This window comes from Elephantulus edwardii, unplaced genomic scaffold, assembly GCF_000299155.1.
Source record: "Elephantulus edwardii isolate Elephantulus edwardi_28Jun2011 unplaced genomic scaffold, EleEdw1.0 scaffold00012, whole genome shotgun sequence".
Classification (NCBI taxonomy): domain Eukaryota; kingdom Metazoa; phylum Chordata; class Mammalia; order Macroscelidea; family Macroscelididae; genus Elephantulus; species Elephantulus edwardii.
This window is the reverse complement of record NW_006399762.1, coordinates 30338028-30358592: the sequence shown is the minus strand read 5'-3', so window position 1 is coordinate 30358592 and position 20565 is coordinate 30338028. Positions and strand designations below refer to the sequence as shown.

General features: G+C 36.6%; 1 protein-coding gene across 1 annotated transcript in view; it reads left to right on the top strand.

Annotated features, from left to right (window-relative positions):
• ARHGEF38 (Rho guanine nucleotide exchange factor (GEF) 38) overlaps nucleotides 1-20565 on the top strand; it is a 271058-nt gene that overhangs the window by 210782 nt on the left and 39711 nt on the right. Inside the window, exons 6-7 of the mRNA XM_006881117.1 lie at nucleotides 10590-10789; nucleotides 18818-18951. Of these exons, the coding sequence (XP_006881179.1) occupies nucleotides 10590-10789; nucleotides 18818-18951 (334 nt within the window). The remainder of the gene's footprint in view (nucleotides 1-10589; nucleotides 10790-18817; nucleotides 18952-20565) is intronic.

Below are 20565 nucleotides of genomic sequence, written 5' to 3'. Positions count from 1 at the left end.
ATGAAAGAATATAGCTCAAAGACAAATACCTCCTTTAGTACAGCTGAGGATTTTTTTTCTCAAACTAAAAATTTAAAAATGTAAAACTATATAAGAATTTACTGTTAGTTGTGATCAAGCTAGCTCAGACTCATGTCAGCCTTACAATACTCAGCAAAGAAGACAAAGACCTTCAATGAGAGGGATTGACATAGTGGCTGCAACAATGGCTTTAAGCAAAACAATGATTGTGAGGATGGCAGAGGATCTGGCAGCATTTCATTCTATTATATATGCCATCAATTTGACTATGATTCATACTGACCCTGTGAACAATGGCTCTGAATCTTGTCCTATCCTGTACCAACCTCATCATCTTCATCATACTTGTCCCCACTGTCACAGTCATTGGATCAATCCATCTCATCCAGCATCTTCCTCTCTTGCGTTTATCTTTTATCCTTGCATAATGTATTTCTTCAAGGACTGACCTCTCCTGGCAACATGCCAAAAGCATGTGAGATGTAGTTTTACCATCCTTGTTTCCAAGGAGCATACTGATTTCACTTTCTCCAGGACATACTTGTTTTCTTGGTAGTCTATGGTATGTTCAATACTCTTCTCCAACATTACAACACAGGGGCATCTATTCTTCTGTTATCCTTAGTCACTGTTCAACTTTTTTATTTTTTTGGTGCTGTTTTTATTTTTTATCTTTATACTAGTTTATTTACAAAATTAAAATACAAATTTGAACAAATTCTTTCCATTTCCATTAGCCCCCCCTATCAAATTTTACAATCCCATGACTAATACCGCTTTCCCCCTGCACATCCTCATTCCTGTTTCCCCTCTCCCCTCTTTGGATCCTTATAGTCATTCTACAACAATGTCTTTATGCAATATTTGTCCCTGTGATACAGAGCTAACTCAAGCATAATGCTCCCCAGTCCCCCCCAAGTTAGGTAATAATTTTCAAAATCATTGCTCCTGTGTGCTGCACAGTATTACATTGTTTGAATGTACCATAATTCCTCAATCCATTCGATTTTGGTTGAACATCTGAGCTGTTTCCATGTTCTTGTGGTGATGACTAACACTGCTATGAACATTGGCATACAAGTCTCTGTTTGTGCCTCAGTTCCCATTTTTTCAGGGTATATTCCAAGTAGTGGAATAGCTGGGTCTTATGGAATTTCTATGTTCAGCTTTTTGAGGAAGCACCAAACTGCCTTCCAGAACGGTTGTACCATTTTACAATCCCACCAGCCACGTATAAGAGTTCCTCTCTCACCACTTCCTCTCCAACATTTATTACTTGTTGCTGTGTTAAACTTTGTCACTATTATTGGAATAAGATGGTACCTCACTGTGGTTTTGATTTGCATCTCTCTTATTGCTTGTGATGTTGAGCATTTCTCATGTGTCTGTTTGCCATTCGAATATCTTCCTCTGTGAAATTTCTTTCCATGGCTTTTGTTCATTTTGTAATTGGGTTATCAGTCTTTTTCTTGTTTTGGCATAGAAGTACTCTGTAGACTTTCGTTATGAGACTCTTGTCTGAGATGTTATTACCAAGTATTTGTTCCCAGTCTGTAGGTTTTATTTTCATCTGTTGGGAAAAAATTTTGAGGCACACATGGATTTAATCTTAGAAGGTCCCATTCATTAATTTTATCCTCTTCAGATTGTACATTTCTGGCTGTATTTGGCAGTCTCTTTATACCTTGGACTAGTACTTCTAAGCTTGATCTCAGTTTGTCTCTTATGAACTTTATGGTTTTGGGCTTTACTCCCAGGTCTCTGATCCACCTTGAGTTGATTCTTGTGTATCGTGTGAGATGTAGATTCTGTTTCATCTTTTTGAAGGTGGAAATCCAGTTTTGCCAGCACCATTTGTTGAAGAGGTTGTCATTTCCCCATTTGATAGCTTTGATTTCTTTGTCGAGTATCAGATGACAATGGATAGCTGGTTCTATTTCTGGGTTCTCAATTCTGTTCCATTTGTCTATGTCCCTGTCATTGTACCAATACCAAGCTCTTTTGTTACTACTGCTGAGTTGTAGGTTTTGAGGTCAGGAGGTGCTATGCCTCCCACCTTATTTTTGTTTCTCAGAAGTATTTTGCTTATTTGGCAATTTCCCTTTAAATCTCCTAAAGATGAATTTGGTATCTAGATTCGATTGTATCGAACACGTAGATTGCTTTTGGTAGGATTGTAATTTTCACAATATTGAGTATTACTACCCATGAACAGGGCACATTTTTCCATTTCTTTAAGTCTTTTATTGTATCTGGCAGAGATGCTCTGAAGTTGTATATGTCTTTTGTATCTCTGGTTAGGTTCACTTCAAAGTTTGTGACTGCATATTGTAAATGGTATTGCTTTGTTGATTTCCCTCTCTGAGCTCTCTTTGTTACTGTAGAGAAATCCTACTGATTTTTGAATATTGATCTTATACGCTGCCACTCTACTAAATTGGCCTATTAGCCCTAACATTTTTTGCTGTTGTTGAGTTTTCGGAGTTTTCTATGTACATTATCTTATCATATCATCTGCATATAGTGACACTTTAACCATTTATTTGCTGATCTGGATGTTTTTTATTTCCTTCTCTTGTCATCTTGCCCTAGCAATTACTTCCAATACAATATTGAATAGAAGTAGTGACAGTGGTATACTTGTCTTTTCCCTGTTCTCAAGGAAAATGCTTTTAGTCTTTCTTCATTGAGAATGATGTTGGGTCTTGGTTTTGCATATATAGTTTTCACTATGTTGAGGAAATTCTATTCCAATTTTTCTGAGTGCCTTTATCAGGAAAGTGTGCTGTATTTTGTTAAAAGCTTTTTCTGCATCAAGTGCTAAGATCATATGTTGTTGTTGTTGTTAAGTGTCGTAGAGTCGTAGGCGACTCATAGTGACCGTATGAATCAAAGTCACTTGCGTGACTTTCATCCTTGCTCCAGGTTCACAGAGTTTCGGGAGGAAAGCTATTTATGGAAGAGAATGTCACTCCTGCTTCCAGGCTTGTTTTTAGATCATATGGTTCTTGTTATTTACTTTGTTAATATAGTGAATTATGTTGATTGTTGTTCTTATGTTGAGCCATTTTTGCATACCTGTTATGAATTCCAGTTGGTTATGGTGAATTATTTTTTATGTGCTTTTAGATTCTATTGGCTAGGATTTTGTTAAGGATTTTTGCATCTTTATTCATGAGAGATATTGGTCTGTAGTATTCTTTCTTGGTAATATCTTTGCTTGGTTTTGATATTAGGGTTATAGAATGACTCTGGAAGTGTTCCTTCTTTTTCAATTTTTTTACATAATTTAAGTAGAATGGGTGCTAAGTCCTCTCTGAATGTTTGGTAGAATTCAGCTGTGAAGCCATTTGGTCCAGGGCTTTTCTTATGGGGAAGTCTTTTTATGACCTTGTCAGTGTCTTCTTTTGTGATGGGTCTGTTCAAGTGTTGTATTTCAGTCTTTGTCAGTCTAGGTAGAGGATGCATTTCAAGGAATTTGTCCAACTCCCTTAGGTTTTTAATGTATCATAGTTTTTCATAGTATTCTCATATTATCAATTTAATTCCTCTGTTTTGATGTCACCCTTATTATTTCTTAATCGCGTTGTGTCTTCTTTTTTTCTTTTGTTAAATTTTCCAGTGTTTTGTCAATTTTTTTTGACCCTTTCAAAAAATGAGCTCCTGGTCTTATTGATGGTTTCGACTATTTTTCTGTTTTCTATCTCATTTATTTCAGCTCTTGCCCTTATAATGTTTTTTCTTCTCGAGGTTGTAGGGTTAGATTGTTGATCCTTTTCTATTTGCAGAAAGTGTTGAGTTAGATCATTGATTCTCCTTTCTTCCTTTTTTATGTGTGTGCCTGTTGCTATGAACTGCTGCTGAGGACTATCTTAGCTGTGTCCCAGAGGTCTTGTTAAGTTGTGTTTTCATTGTAATGTGTTTCAAGGAGCATTTTATTTTATCTTTATTTCTTTTATAACTCAATCATGTTCTAGCAGCAAGTTATTTAGTTTCCACATGGATGGTTTTGTAAGATTTACTCTCCTGTGGTTAAATTTCTAGTTTTATGACATTGTGATTTGAGAAAATACTTTGTATTATTTCAATATTTTTTAAATTTGTTGAGGCTTGCTTTGTGATCAGTTCTGGAAAATGTACCATATGAACTTGAGGAAAAAAGGGAGTTGAGCTTTGGTTGAGTGCAGTACCCTGAATACATCCACAAGGTCGAGCTGGCTGATTGAATAGTTTAAATCTTCTATATCTTTGTCAAGTTTCTTTTGAGTTGACCTATCCCGTAGTGGTGTGTTGAAATCTCCTACCACAATTTTGGTGCTATTTATCTCTTTAATTCTGTAAAACCATTGTTTTATGAATTTTATAGGTCTATCATTTGGTGCATAAATGTTGACTAAAGTTATGTCTTCTTGATCTATTGTGCCTTTAATTAGTATGTAATGCCCCTCCTTATCTTTGATGATGGCTTTCATTCTGAAATTTTTTTATCAAAAATTAGTATTACCACTCCTGCTTTTTTAAAGTTTCCATTTGCTTGGTATATTTTTTTTCTAGCCTTTGATTTGAGTCTGTCTTTCTTTTCCTTTTTCTTAGATATGTCTCTTGTAGGCAACATATTTATTTGCTTTTTTTTTTTTAACCCGTTCTCCTACTCTTTTTCTCTTAATTGGTGCACTTAGTCCATTCATATAAAGTTTTATTTTTGTCAGGCCCTGTTTTATTTTTGCCATTTTGCCGTGTTTCTTTTTCTGTTGTTTCTGGTTTCTATGGTCCATGCACTTTTCTTTGGCATCTTTGTGTGCTGGACTTGACTTAAAATTTCTTGTTGGGTTTGTCTAGTTTTCACAAATTCCTTAAGGTCCTCTTTTTTGCAAAGAATCTAATTTCCACTTCATATTTTATGGAGAGCTTTGTTACATAGGATCTTTGGCTGGCAATTGTTATTTTTCAACTTTTTTGCGTATGGTATCCCATTGCCTTCTAGTTTGCATAGTTTCTGCTGAGAAATCAGAGCTTAATCTAATTGTTTTTCTTTTGTAGGTAAGTCTTTGTTTTTCTCATGCTCCTTTTAGAATTCCATCCTTATCTTTTAATTTAGAGAATTTGATTATTATATGTCTTGATTTTTTTTTTTCTTTTTGAGTCTAGTCTGTTTGACGTTCTCTGTGCTTCTTGAATATGGATTTCCCCAATCTTCAAAATACCTGGGAAGTTTTCTGCTAGTGCTTCTTCCACATTCTTCTCAATGATTTCCCTCTTACTTCCCTCTTCTGTAATTCCAATCATACGTATTTCATCCCACATGAATCTAATGTGTTCTTTATTTTCTTTACATCTCATCTCTGATTTTTCTTCTAGTATATTTCTAGTGAGGCTCTTGTCTTCCAGTTCACTGACCCTCTGTTCCATCTCTTCAGTCCTACTTTTTGCCCTAGCAGCATGTAGGACAATTCTGCCATTTTGGTATTAATATTCTGGGTTGAAGTTTCATGCTTTTCCGTTATTTCCAGTACTGTGTTGGGTGTACCCTTTCTGTCTTGTGATGGTTTTTTAAGTTCTTGTACTTCTTTAACTATTCTATCAATTTTTTTCTTCCATCTTTTGTATTTTCATCCATAGTTTTTCAAGCTTCTTCTCACCCATGTACTTCTTCTGGGCTGTTGTCTCTGAGGTATTTGCTCTCTTATTGACTTCCATTGTTTCTTCCCAAATTTGTATCTTTTCCTGTAGCTGATCAAATAACTCTACGTCAACATATTTACTCTGGATCTCTCTATCTGGGGTATTCATAGTGTCAACTTTTTAAGGAGAAGGGTTATTTTGCTTTTTCATAATGGCTGATGTCGATTGCTGCTTTCCTGACATTTTGGGAATCTTTTTTTAGTAGGTATTAGGCTGTTGTAACTATCAGATTTACCCAAGGTACAGCAATGTTTTGTAAAGCACCTATACATTTGTACTCCCTTCTTGGCCAGAGGCCTACAGGGCCTGACAAAAGTTCTTTGGGTTGTTTTTTTGTGGGTTTTTTTTTTTTCAGAGTACCTTAAAAAAGGCAGGAATCCTGTTGTTCCCTTCTGGAAGTGGCTTCTCACCTCCCTCTAGGTGCCCAGGTCCTCCCTGTTGCTTGAGCCTAAGGGATCCATGTGGTTAAGCTAAACAGCAGGTTTTTTCCCCACCAAAGTACTTTAATGACAGAGGGAGAAGCCTGTTTTTCTCTTCTAGAAGTTGCTTTTCAACTCCCTCAAGGTTCCCAGGTCCTCCCTCTTGCATGAGATTAAGGTGTCCTGCATGGTCAAATTAGTTAATTGACTGGGACAAATCGATGGCTTCTGACAACACATGGTGGCTTCTGACGACTCACCTGTTTAAACAATTCTGACTTACAGTTAGTTACCCTTTCAAGACTAAGGTTCCCCAGAACCAAGCCATTATATTTTTAATGTCCTCAGATTCATAAGAAATCTGGACAATGAATAAAGAAAGGGGAGGGGGAGAATGATGCTTTTGCATCATGGCGTTGGAGAAGATGGTAAATACACTGTGAACTAACAGAAGAATGAATAGATTTGTATTGGAAAAGTAAAGATGCTCTTTAAATGCTTTTTTTTTAAGATTTTTTATTTTATTTTATTTTTTAATTTTGTGTGAGTGTGCCGTCAAATCGGATCTGACTGGTACAGGAGGAGATTGTCCCTCCTTCCCCGGCAGAGAATCTGGTGGATTCGAACCATGCACCTCTGGGATTGTAGTTGCAGCTCCTTGCCACTAGGTTTAAATGCTTTTTAAAAGAGAAAATGCCGAGACTTTGTCTCACACTTGATACTAAGAGTGACCAGTCCCCAGGAAATGACATCATGTTTAGAAAAGTAGAGGATCAATGAAGAAGAGGGAGCCCTCGAGGAGATAGAGTAACACAGTGGTTGCGACAACAAACTTACACATAGAAATAATTGTGAAGATAGCTCAGGACCAGACTAAGTATTTCATTCTGTTCTACAAAGGATTCCTGTGAGTTGGAACTGATTTGATAGCATCTAATAATAACAGTAACTAAAGAGTTTCTTTGTGTAGATATCTCTGAGTTTATCCTGCTTGAGTGTTTGAGATTTTTAGATTGGTAGATTCAAGTCCTTTGTTATATCAGGAAATTTTGTTTTTATTTCTCCAAATATTCTTTCTCTGTTCATTTTTTTCTGAAATTACTATCATTTAATAACAATGGTCTTTTATTATTGTCCCATGATTCTATTATCTTCAGCCTTCTGTTCCATTATGTTGAGCTTCTATTCTTGTTGCTCTTCAGAATCTGTCATTCTAATTATCCTCTAATTTACTAAGTCTCTCTTCTATCAAATCTGTTGACAAGTCTTTCTATTGTGATTCTCATTTCAATTATTATACCCTTTATTTGCAAAAAATCTCTTTTTTAGGTCTTCATTTTTTTTACACTTTCCCCCTTATTTCTTTTAGCTCTATTTTAACCTTAGCTCTTCAACTGTGTTTAATATTGTTGATGCATTATATTCTTCACTGCCCCATTCCCACAATTTAATAATTCTTAGATGTTCTTTCACCTTCTTTGTCATGCTCATGTTAATGGGACAGTGCTTTGCTGTTATTTTTGTGTCTTATGGTTTTTGTTGGGAAATTAGAACTTTCGAGGGTATTAACTTTCTTCTTCCTGTTGTCTTTGTTGTTATGTGCTGTCAAATCCCTTGCAACTCATTGCAACCCTATGTACAACAGCTCTGAACCCTGCTCTATACTGAGCTGACCTTAATGTGTCTGTCACACCTACCTCCATTACCCCAATCACTGAGTCAATCCGTCTCTTCAAAAGTCTTTCTTTCTTGTGCTGTCCCTCTACCCTTGCAAGAATGATATCCCTCTCCAAGGACTAGTCCCTCCTTGCAACATACCCAAAGTATGTAAGATGAAGCATCAGAATTCTTGCCTCCTAGGAACAGTCTGGTTTCACCCTTTCTAGGACAAATCTGTATGGTCTCCTAGCGACGGTATGCTCAATATTCTTCTCCAGCACCATAGCTCAAAGTCATCAATTCTCCTTCTATCATCCCTTGTCATTGTACAGCTTTCTGATGTATTGTGCAAATTGTGAAGATCATGGCCTAGATCAGGCACAGATTTCCCCAGTATTTGGTGGTTTTGCCTGTAGTGCTTTCTGCCGGAAACTTAGGTGGGCAGAGTCTTCAGACGTTGCTTGCATTTCTTCTGTCTTTTAAGGATAGTGTTTTCTCTCTCCCTAGGCTAATTTGGCATTTAAAAGTTTCATATCTAATTTTTCAACTTTCAGACTCCTTCCAAGCACACAAGAAAGCATACTGTGGTTAGGCTGTCCATCATTAACCATTGCCACTCAGGCTAGGTATTACTAACAATCTGTCCACCAGGAGCACAGTCACCCCTCTGGTTTATTATTTTCTTTCTTCTCTGTTTCTGTAATCATGAGTTTTGTCAGAAAATTCATAATCATTAGCTTCTTTGGGGCTGGGTATTGCCTTCTGGCTTGAGCCAAGGTTTCTTTTCCTCTCTGTATGTGCTACTTACACCTGAACTGGCTTTCAAGAGAAGCACGAGTGATTTTCACCATAGCAGTAAGAAGTGGGAATGCCAGAAAGACCACTATGAGATATGTGCTATTGGTTTCAAAAGTCGCAGTGGCCTGTTGGTGGTTGGAAGAGCAGTTTCCACAGGTGACCCACTCTTATTTTGTTCACTGTAAAGAATTTGTTGTAGTAATTCAGATTAGTGCATCTGGGAAAGGGGTAGTTACTATGAACAGGCCACTAGAGAAGCCTGCCTTGTTACTATCAGAGCCTGCCCTACAGGGTGTTGGCTTGGATATAGCTCTTTATTCAAATTCCTGCTTACTAGGACACAGTAAGCCTCAATCAGCAGTCCTTAGCACTAACTGGAAAGTAGAACAGACAAACCCAAAGTTATCGCCAAGGAAGTTTTTCCTATTGGTTTTCAGAGGCCTAAGCTGTAGGGTATACATGAAGACAGATAGAGTGTTTACTATGAGAGCAAACTCCATTGTTTAGGCCTTCGTAGCAATTCACATTTGTCTTGCAACCAATGTGTCTATTGGAGAGGGCAGGTGGGTGGTGGTGATTGAAAGATGCTGGAATACTAGAAATGGACTGCTGGGAGGTTTGCATTGCTGATTTTATGGTGGTTAGAGAAGCTAGCTTTTTTACCGAAGCCACTGCTCCACTTCTCAACAGTCTCTAGCCTTCTTGCCTGGGCAGAGATGGTGGGGAAAACAGTTTCATATCCTATCTGACTCATGGTTAAATTTTACCTATCTGTAGTCCCCCACTGCTTTTCTCTGCTCCTTAATTCAGAGTCCCAACGAGGACCTTTGATGGCTATTACAGAAAGGTAAGGACTACACCCTTTAATAAGAATTATATCTTAACATCAGAGAAACAGAAATCCTCACCACTAGGCAAATAGGCAGATACTATGCTAGATGGAGTGAAGACTAAAGTGTTTAATTATTTTGTTTTGCTAGGATCCACAATAAATATACTTGGCAACAGCAAGAAATGGGGGGTGGGGGTAAGTATGACCTTTAGGGAAGTCTAAGCTCAGAGACCCCTCCAAAGTGCTAAAGAGCATTAATGTCAGTTTGAAGTGTGCTTGATCCAAGCTTTTCATTTGTTTCCTATGGAACAGAAGACTGGATATTGACTATGAATGACAGTACAAGAACCAATACCTTGAGTTTTGTTGGAGATGAATACTGAATAGCCCATGAACTACCAACAAACAAATATATCTTGAAGAAGAAGGTGCAACCAGGGTGCTCCTTGAAGGGAAGGATGATGAAGCTCTATCTAACATACTTTGTGCATCTTGTAAGAAGAGGCAAGTCCTTGTAAATGGTCACCATAGTTGGAAAGGTGGAGGTTTAACAAAAGAGAAGAAGACCCTAAACAAGATAGATTGACACAGTGGCTGGAGCAATGGGCTCAAGTATAGCAGGGTTGGTGAGGATGGTGCAGGATAGAGGGGGGTTCGGGTCTGCTGCTCACAGAGTCTCTGTGAGTCATGGTGATCTCCATGGAACATGACAACAATAAGAAAAGTCGAATACTATTTTCTTAATGTATACCTGTACATAACAATAGCTTATCAATGCTTCTATCCTCCCAGAATTCTTCCATTTTAGATTTTTTTCATCGTGAATTTCTTTTTTCCTTCTAATAATAATTAAAAAAATATATCTTCAGAAAAATGCAGTTTTCTTGGTTTCATGGGAAAATACATTCTGAATTGGTTTCTTTTATTAATAAAGAACCTGTCATAAAGAATCGTAAGTAGAACTTGAAAAAAACCATGTTTCAAATATCTTTAGGTTGATAGATATACTCAAATTGATTTAATAATACAGGTTTTCAGGACTACTTTTTCTGTTATTTTTTTTTCTTTCATTTAAATATTTTATTTACACATATAGGAAAAATATTTTAAAGTTCATCATAAAAGAAAAGGAATTAATAAGATAAAAATTTGTGCAACTGATTTTATCTCTGTTTTAGAGGCAAACCAAATTTATTGGACATGGGCTCTTTGATGATCAAACCAATACAGCGTGTGATGAAATATCCCTTGTTACTTTGTGAACTTCGGAATTCTACCCCTGCTTCTCATCCAGATTACAGAGCTCTGGAGGATGCCTTTGCTGCTGTGAAAGACATTAATGTAAACATCAATGAACTTAAAAGAAGAAAAGATTTAGGTAAGGAGAGGTATGATATATTTGTGGTGTTTTCATGAAGGGAGAGTTTTGTTTGTTTCAGAAACTCAGGTTCAGAAAGGAGGTTAAGTTGTTATAGCAGCTAACGTGAACATGATCACTTGACTGTCCAGAGTTAGAGGGAAGAAATGAGCATGATTTGGCTTACCAACTAGGTCCAGGAGAAGGCTTTAAGGACAAATCCCCTCACGACCCCAAATTAGAATTTTTTGTCAAACGACTATGTTCAACACCACTTTAGATCATTGTACATGTGCTAACATTTGGCTGAGAATATCCATAAAACTCTTTTTCATCAGAAGTGTTTATAGTAAGGGGAAATATAGTCAAGTCTTGGCAGGACCAAGAAGTTGGCAACGACAGGGAACAATTAAGGGGCAAACCAGGTGAAGAGATTTCTTTGGTTCTGCCTACAAAGAGTGGAACGTTTTTAGCAGTAATTGCTCTATTGAAGAGACTAGATATACTTCTAAAATCAGGTAATCTCTAGAATTCGCAAATTATTGTTACTTTATTGTATTTTGAAATGGCAGTATTTTTTGTTATTTATTTATTTTCATTATTTTATTACTATTTATAAACAAAGACTTAGGCTCTAAAATGAGAAGTTCAAAATGAAATGTACAATTGCATGATTTTTATATATCACATATATAAAAGTTTATAAGGGTCACAGTTTGTCTTAGGCCTAAGAAGACCATGGGACATCTCGGAGTGTGCTATGTGTCCATAAAATCCTTAATTTGTTTTGCACTTTATAAAACTCAATTATAAAGCTCAAATAGAGCAACACTCCTTGGAGGCAGGGATGGCAAAACTTCATCTTGGACATACTGTTTGGAGAGGCTATTCCTTAGAGAGAGACATGATGCTTAGAAAGAGAGGAAGACTTGAGAGGAGACAGATCAACACAATCACTGCAGCGACAGGCTTGAGTGTGTCAATTGTCATGAGATTGTAAGGATGGCATGAGATAGGGCAGGTTTGAGATCTGTTGTTCATAGGGTCATTATGAGTCATGCTCAATGGCACTTAACAACAGCAAATAGATACTTACGAGTTAACTGATCCAAACATTAATTTTTTTTGTTTCTTAATGTTTATTCAAACTTGATATATTTGTGTTAATGTATTAAAATGATGTAGAAAGACATAGACTAAGAAGAGAATGTCGCAGAGTTAAAGAAACCATAAATATATTAAAGAGATAATCCACAGATAAGGATTTCTGTTGTTAGTTACTTTTGAGATAACTCTTACACATAGCAAGCCTGTGTACAGCTACAAAAAACCCAACTTGATCCTCCAGTCTTCACAGCCTCCAATGTGCATAATAAGCCCATGACATCAGCCACGGTGTCAATCTATCTCATTGAAGGTCTTCCTGTTTTGCTGACCAAGAGTTTTATCAAGTATAATGTTCTTTTTATAGGGATGGGCCTATCTTGACAACATGTCCAAAATATATGAGATGAAAATTTACTATCTTTGCTTATAAGGAGTATTAAGGTTTTATTTCTGAGACAGATATGCAGGCTATGGTTATGACACAGAATTGTTTAAAGAAGTGGCATATGATCAAGAACCATTGATAATAAAGGAAGAAGTTCAAGCTGCTCTGAAGGAATTGACCAAAATAATAAGGCTCTTCACCAATCTACGTATTTTAGAAAATAGGAAAAGAATTCTATCAGATTCATTCTATGAAGCAAGCATATTCTACCAAAATAGAAAACTATAGACCAATATCTCTTATGAATTTAGATGTAAAAATCCTCAATAAAATCCTGGACAATAGAATCCAACAGTATATATATATAAAAAGTAACTCCCCGTGACAAAGTGGGATTCATAACAGGTATGCAGTGATGGTTTAACATGTAAAAAATCAATGTAATTTATCACATTGTTGTTATTGTTATGTTATTATTGTTATTGAGCTGCCTTGTGACTCATAATGACCCTATGTACAAGAGCCCTAAACCCTGCTCTATTCTGTGCCAACTTCACTGTCTCTGACACTTCCATCATCCCAATCACTGAATCGATCCATCTCATCAGGGGTCTTCCTCTCTTGCACTATCCCTCCACCTTCCCAAACATGATGTCCCTCTCCAAGGATTGGTCTCTCCATGCCCAAAGTATGTCTGATGAAGCTTTGTAATCCTTGCCTCTAAGGAGCAGACTGGTTTCACCCTCTCCAGGACAAACCTGTTTGTTCTCCTAGCAGTCCATGGTATGTTTATTCAACACTCTTCTCCAACACCACAGCTCAAAGGCATCAATCAATTTATCATCCCTAGTCCCTAGCTCTCTGACACATAGCACTCAATTGCAAAGACTATGACCCAGATCATAGCACATCTTAGTCTCCAGCTTGATGTTGTTGCTCTTCATGTACTCTGGAAAGGTCCCTGACAGTTGAACAATGCAATTTGTTTCTTGATTTCCTGGCTGCTAGTACCAAGAGTGTTGATTGTAGAATCAAGCAAACTAAAACTGCCAACAATCTCAATCCTGGTGAGAATTTTTGTCTTTTTGTTGTTGACCTTTAATCCATATTGAAGGCTACAGTCTTTGACCTTCTGCAGCAAGTGCTTCAGGTCCTCCTCAGTTTCAGCAAGCAGGGTTGTATAATCTGCATAATGCAGGTTATTGATGAATGTTTCTCCAATCTTGATGCTATATTCCTCCTAGTACAGCCCAACATCCTGGATTATCTACTCTGCATACAGATGGAAAAGGTATGAAGACAGAATACGTCCCGATTTTGAACCATGCGGTGTCTCTTTGCTTTGCTCTGACGACTGCCCCTTGGTTCAAGTATAGGTTTCACATAAGCACAATCAAATATTCTGGGATTCCCATTCTTCTGAGAGTCAAACATAGTTTGTTGTGATCCACAGAGTCAAAAGCTTTTGCATAGTCAATGAAACACAGATAGACCTTCCTCTGGGTAACAAAGAAAATAACAAAACCCACATAATCCTTTCATTTCATGTAGAAAAGGCCTTTAATAAAATCCAACTCCTTTTCCTGATTAAACACTCAATAAAATAGGAATGAAAGGGAATTTCCTCAAAACAGTGAAAAGTATAAATGTGAAACAAAGAGCCAACATCATTCTCAATGGGGAGAGATTAAAGTATTCCTTTATAAAACAGGAACTAGGCAAAGATGCCCATTTTCACTACTCCTATTCAATGTTGTGTTGAAAATTTTAGTGAGAGCAAAAGACAAGAGAAGGAAATAAGAGGTATCCAAATTTGCAAACAAGAAGTAAAACTATTTTTTATATGCTGATAATATAATAGTGTACTTAGAAAACACTAAAGATTCAATGAGAAAACTCCTGACCATATTTGACCAATTCAGCAAAGTAGCAGGATACAAGATCAGCATAGAAAAATCATTTTTTTCTAGCTACAAAAAATACAGACAAAGAGCTAAGAAAAACAATACCCATCACAATAGCCAATCACAAGATTAAATACTTGAGAGCAAATCTAACTGGAGATATTAAAGACTTACACAAAGAAAATTACAAAGCATTATTACAAGAAACAAAAAGAAACCTGGAGAAATGGATCAATATACCATGCTCTTGGATAGTAAGACTCATTATTGTGAAAATGACAATTCTACAAGGTCAATGTAATTCTAATATAAATACCAATTCCATTCTTCAACAAGAAGGGAAACACAATTTCCAATTTTATCTGGAATGGAAAGAGACCTTGAGTAAGTAATATACTTCTGAAATTAAGAAAAACAAGGTAAGAGCCATCACACACCCTCATTTCAAATCCTAATATACAGGCATGGTAGTTACGACAACATGGTACCGGTACAGTGATAGATTTGTAGATCAATGGAGTATAATTGAGAACCCAGAAATTAGATCATCTACCTACGGTCAAATGATTTTTAACAAGGAGACAAAATCATTCAAATGGAGATACAATAGCCTTTTTAACAAATGTTGTTGGCAAAATTGAAAAACCATCTATAGAAAACTCAAGAAAGCATCACACCTCACATCATACACAAAAGCCAACTCTAGGTAGATAAAGGACCTAGAATTTCAACTAAAGAGAAGAAACATTATCAGAAAAATAAAAGCTTAGAAGAGTTCTAGAAACCCTAATCCACTGTATGAATAGTCTTCCAAACATAATGAAAAACCTACAACCAGGAAAGAACAAAATAGATGAATGAGACCTTCTAAGAATTAAATTTATCTGCACATCAAAAAAGTTATCCAACAGGGTAAAAAGTGAAGCCACGGAATGTGAAAAAAATATTGGTAATGATACATCTGACAAGGGACTCATATCTAAAATTTATATAATACTGCAATACCTCAATAAGAGAAAGGTAAACAACCCTGTCACAAAATGGGCAGGAATTGATAGAATACCATTTTACACCTTTTACCAAACAGATGCTGCCCTGATTGTGCTTACCAGGTTGTGCCAAGAAATCTGGAGGACAGCACCTGGTCGAATGACTGGAAAAGATCCATATTTATTCCCATTCCCTAAAAAAGGTGATATAACAGAACGTAAATTATTGAATGATATCACTAATACATTTACAAGCAAAATCTTGTTGAAGATTTTTAAAAAATGACTACAATAGCATATCATTAGAGAATTCCAGAAATATAAGCTCGCTTTAGAAGAGGCTGTGACACTAGAGATATATATCATTGCTAATATCAGATAGATCTTGGCTGAAAGAAGAGAGTACCAGAAAGATGTCTCTTTGTGTTTTATCATCGACTGTGAAAAGGCTTTTGATTGTGTGAATCACAACAAATTGTGGTTAATATTGAGAAGAATGAGAATCCCAGAACACTTGCTTTTGCTCATGGAAACCTATACCTAGACTAGGAAGCTATTGTGCAAGTAGAGTAAGGGAATACTACATGGTTCAAAGGCAATAAAAGATTACGTCTAGGATGTATCTTTTCTTCATACCTTCTCTATTTGTATGTTGAACAGATTATTCAGGAGTCTGGACTTTATGAAGAAGAATATCACATTAGAATTGGAGGAAGACTTATCAACAGCTTCTGTTATGTTGATTACACATCTTTGTTCACCAAAACTAAAGGAGGACTTGAAGCATTTGCTACAGAAAGTCAAGGTCTAGAACCTGCAATATGAATTGCATACCTATATCAAGAAAACAAAAGTGCTCAGCACCAGATAAATAGGCAGCATCATAATAGATGAAGAGAAAACTACTGAGGTTATCAACAATTTCGTCCTGCTCAGATCCACAATCAAAACCTAGGCACCAGCAGTCAGAAAATAAAAAAAGTTGAATTGCATTAGGAAAATCTGCTGTTAAGGACCTCTCCAGAATACTATAGAATAAAACTGTCAGTCTAGATTTTAAGGTGGGCCTGACCCAGGTCATGGTCATTCAATAAGGATGATAGAAGAAGAAATGATACCTTTGGGTTGTGGTGCTGGAGAAGAGTGTTTAACATAGCACAGACTGCCAAAGAGAAAAAGAGATCTGTCCTGGAGAGGGTGAAACCAGATTGTTCTTTGCAGGCAAGGATTTGGAAGCTCTGTCTCACATGCCTTAAACATGTTGCTGGGAGGCATTAGTCCTTGCAAAAAAGACATCATGCTTGGGAGGGTAGAGGGTCAAAACAGGAGAGGAAAACCCTGGATGGACTGACACAATGGCTGTGGCAATGGAGTCAGATGTGTCAGAGATGGTGAGGTTGGCTCAGGATATAACAAAGTTTAGAGTCATTGTTCATGAGGTTACTATGAGTTGTAGTTACATAACAACAGCATCAATACTAACAACACATAATTAGCAACACAGCAATGGCACATGTCAGCAACACTACCACTCAAAGGCATTGTTTTGTCTGCAGTGTGTTTTATTCAATGTCCAACTTTCATATGCATATGAAGCAATTGAAAATACCATAACTTGGGTCAAGCACACCTTAGACTTTAAACTGAAATCCTTTCCCTTTAGCTCTTTATAAATAATTCACAGCTGAGCTTACCATAAATTTACTTAGTGCATATGACATTTGATTTATTGACTCTTTCCATGAGCGTAAATTGTAAGTCCAAGTGACGTGAAATCCTTGACACCTTCAGTCTTCCTCCATTTATAATAATGTGCATTATTGATCCACTTAGGATATTTTATGTTTAGAGGTAACTGAAAGTTAGGATAGCAGTTCTTTCTAATGCTATAAAAGGATGAAGTCACAAGTTCAAGTATTATCCGATTTTTTTAAATAAAAAGGTAAAAAGCAATAAAAGTAGCATGTTAAGATTTTACAAAGCTCTTAAGTGGTTAATAGTTGGTACCAAATGGGTGGTATTCTTCTTTATATTTACACTGTTTCAATGTTTTAAAATATTCCTTTCCCATTATTCTAGTTTTAGGAAATTTTCTTCCAACTTTATTTTTCTATTTTCTGTTCTTCTCTCTTCCTTCCTCTCTTGCCATTTCTGTACATTTTCCTTTCTGCCTACTTCCTTCCTACCTGCTTACAGCATGTATGATACTACCATTTGCACTTAAAAAAATTAAACTTACCCATGTATCTTGTGCATTTTTCCAGTTAACAATGCTTTTCTTACGATAGTTTTGTAGTACTCCATTTTATGAATGCATAGTAATTTATTAAACTATTTCTCTTAAACTTTAAGATTTTAGATTGTTCCCAATACTTCGCTCTTAGTAGAAAAATTATTTCACCAAACAAAACTTTGAGTAGACTTCCTAAGCATAAATTGTTAAAGGTACATTTTATAATATCCTGACAAATTATCCTCTTCAAAAATTGTGCTGGTTTAGTCTTCATCAACTGTGTCTGAGTGGGGAAGTGAATAGGAACATTGTTGTTCGGTGCCATCTGGTCAAGTACGACACATAGGGACCCTATGAAAAACAGATATGAACCGTGTCTTATCCGGCACCATCATTATTGTCCCCAACACCCTTGAGCCCATTGCTCCTGACAATCTTTTGGGGCAATCTGAGGATCCTCCTCTCTTTCACTGATGCTCCATATTTCCAAGCATGGTGTTCCTTTTCAAGAAATAGCCTCTCCTAAAACATGCATAAGGTAAATGAGACCAACTTTGCCTCCAAGAAGCACTCTGGTTGCACTTTCTCCAAGACATATCTCTTTATTCTTTTGGTAGTCCATGGGTATTCAGCACTCTTCTCTAACACCACAACTCAAAGACATCATTTCTTTTCCTGTCATCCTTATTTGTCGTCCAGCTTTCAGATAGATGAATAGCATGTGGTTGAAAAGACTATGTCTTGAATCAGGTCCACGTTAGTCTTTAAACTGACATATGGAACAATATGGAAAGTAGGGATCATTCTGTAAAGAAGTGAATAAAGGATACTCAGCTGATTGACTTGCTCCAAAGCAAATAATGGAAAGCCACCATAGAATCTGAGGTCTCCTTACTTTGTTATTTTTGCTTTGTGCCTTTGAATTGGAACCAACTCGTAACTGACCCTCCAGCAGATTTGCAGACACTGTAAGTCACACACGAGGAAATTGCCCATCATTCTCCAGAGGAGCATCTGGTGGATTTGATGTGCCTGTTTTTGGATTGACACCTCAGCCTCTTACCATTTAGTTATCTTTCTAGTAGTTAGGTCTTGATACTTTGTTCCAGAAACTTGACATTAGATGTTCTGGGAGAAGAAGAAGAACTTTTTCTGAATATCAGGAATTTCTTCAATGTAAGAGATAAATGAACTTTGAGCCTTCAGATTGTAGACTTTGGGCAGCTGAGTTTCTGAAGGGTGGCAAGCATAGTCCCTGGAAATGTGACAGGGCTGTGCTACTGGAGTGAAGTCAGGAGATGTCCCATATACAATATCGGGAAATCTCATCTGGATTTTTGTTATGAACATATTCACCTTGAATGTTTGGAGTAAAACAAACTTCCAATGCTGTTACGTGTTCAGATATATTACTATATTCCTCTGTTGTAGTTCTGAAATATAAGAAGAATGATGAGGATGAATCTCTCAAAGACAAACTATCAAAACTAAATATTCATTCAATTAGCAAAAAATCAAAAAGAGTGACAAATCATCTGAAGATTCTGACCAGAGGAGAATCACAGGTAATTTTATTTCTGTGAACATATAAGTTTTTCTAGAGTAAATGACAGTTTGGGAAAGTACGTTTTATTTTTATAAAATCTGCTTCTAAAACACAGAAAATCAAACTAATTACCCTGTGCACATCTTCCGTAATTTGAAGTGGCCACTGGAGGGTGTAAATTAATACTCTGTGCTCATCCTTTCTCTAGTTAGAGGAAACCTTTGGGTGATGTAAATGGCTAATGCTTTTGTCTGGTAACATAAAGATTGGAAGTTCAAGTTCACACTGAGACATCTCATAAGAAAGGTCTTATTAATTCTTATACATTCTACTTCTGGACAAATTAGTCATTGCAATGAAAACTTCAGTGAGCCCTATTTCCACACTTACATACGTTGAGTCACCATGAGACAGTGTCACCTCTACTGGCTTGACAGTTTATGAGTACTGGTTAAGTTAGTGGGAAAGATTACAGTTTTGACATTGACATTGACAATTGACAGTGAGCTGTGTTCCATCTACTTAGAAAACAAAGGACAAAAGAGTGCCCCAAGAAGTCTGATGTTCACTATTAATTAGCACATAATCTCCTTCTATCCTGAAGGCAATGGCTATTTGCATGCTTTTTAAAATGTCATTTTTCTTTAGGGTGGCTTTAGTATTAATCTTGGTTTTATTTCATTTGTTCAAATTCTTTAGATGCATTACTTAGTGGAATTTTCTTCTTTTAACTTCCCCCTCACCTCTCACCCTGCCAGCTATCCTTTGCATTGGCAATTATCTGCTGTGTCAGTTTGTTACCCAGACTTGGAATACCTTCATATCAACCTCCAATTAATACTGGATGGGTTAGCAAAGGATCACAATTTTTACTGTGCCTAACAATTACTGCAGGAGCCTGATAAAAAGACAGAACCTTATTCTAAGCTTCCACTCCTTCAAGGTGGAACATAGACATCTGTGGTTTTGCAAATACTTCAGATGTTCTCAAGTTAACAGTCTTAAGTGATCAATGGAATGTACTTTGAGGATCACCAAGTACGAAGTTATGGCCCTGAAGCAGTAACACAATGTGTTCCTAACCAAAAATAGGGGAAATAATTCTTTGGATGATATATAGTGAGTTTTTTTCCCTTTTCATCTGGCCATGTTCACATTATTATTTTAATATCTGTAAGTATAAGACTACTATGAGTGGAAACTCACGTAGTTACAGGGTTAATAGCTACTATGCCTATTTCTGATTTCTCTAGGATTTTAATTTTAATTGGAGGCAATTATAGTTTGTGTAGTCTAGCACTGGTTTTAGATGACTCATCCTATCTGAGAAGTTTTTCTTATTTTCTCACTACTAGATAGAAATGATCTCTCCCTTTCTCTGACTTTCTGAGTCACTGAATATACCCTACTCTTCCACTCTTTATATCTGCAAGACTTAGCACAGGTCAGAAATTAAGAACCAGGTCTTTGCTGTCATTTATCCTGAATTTGAACTCTATCATTATCACTGAATAAAGATTTGTCATTGAGCACATAAATATAACTTGTTGTGGTTGTTGTTGTTAAGTGCCATAGACCCTGTGCACAATAGCTCTGAACCCTTCCTCTGTCTTGAGCCAATCTCACTATTTCT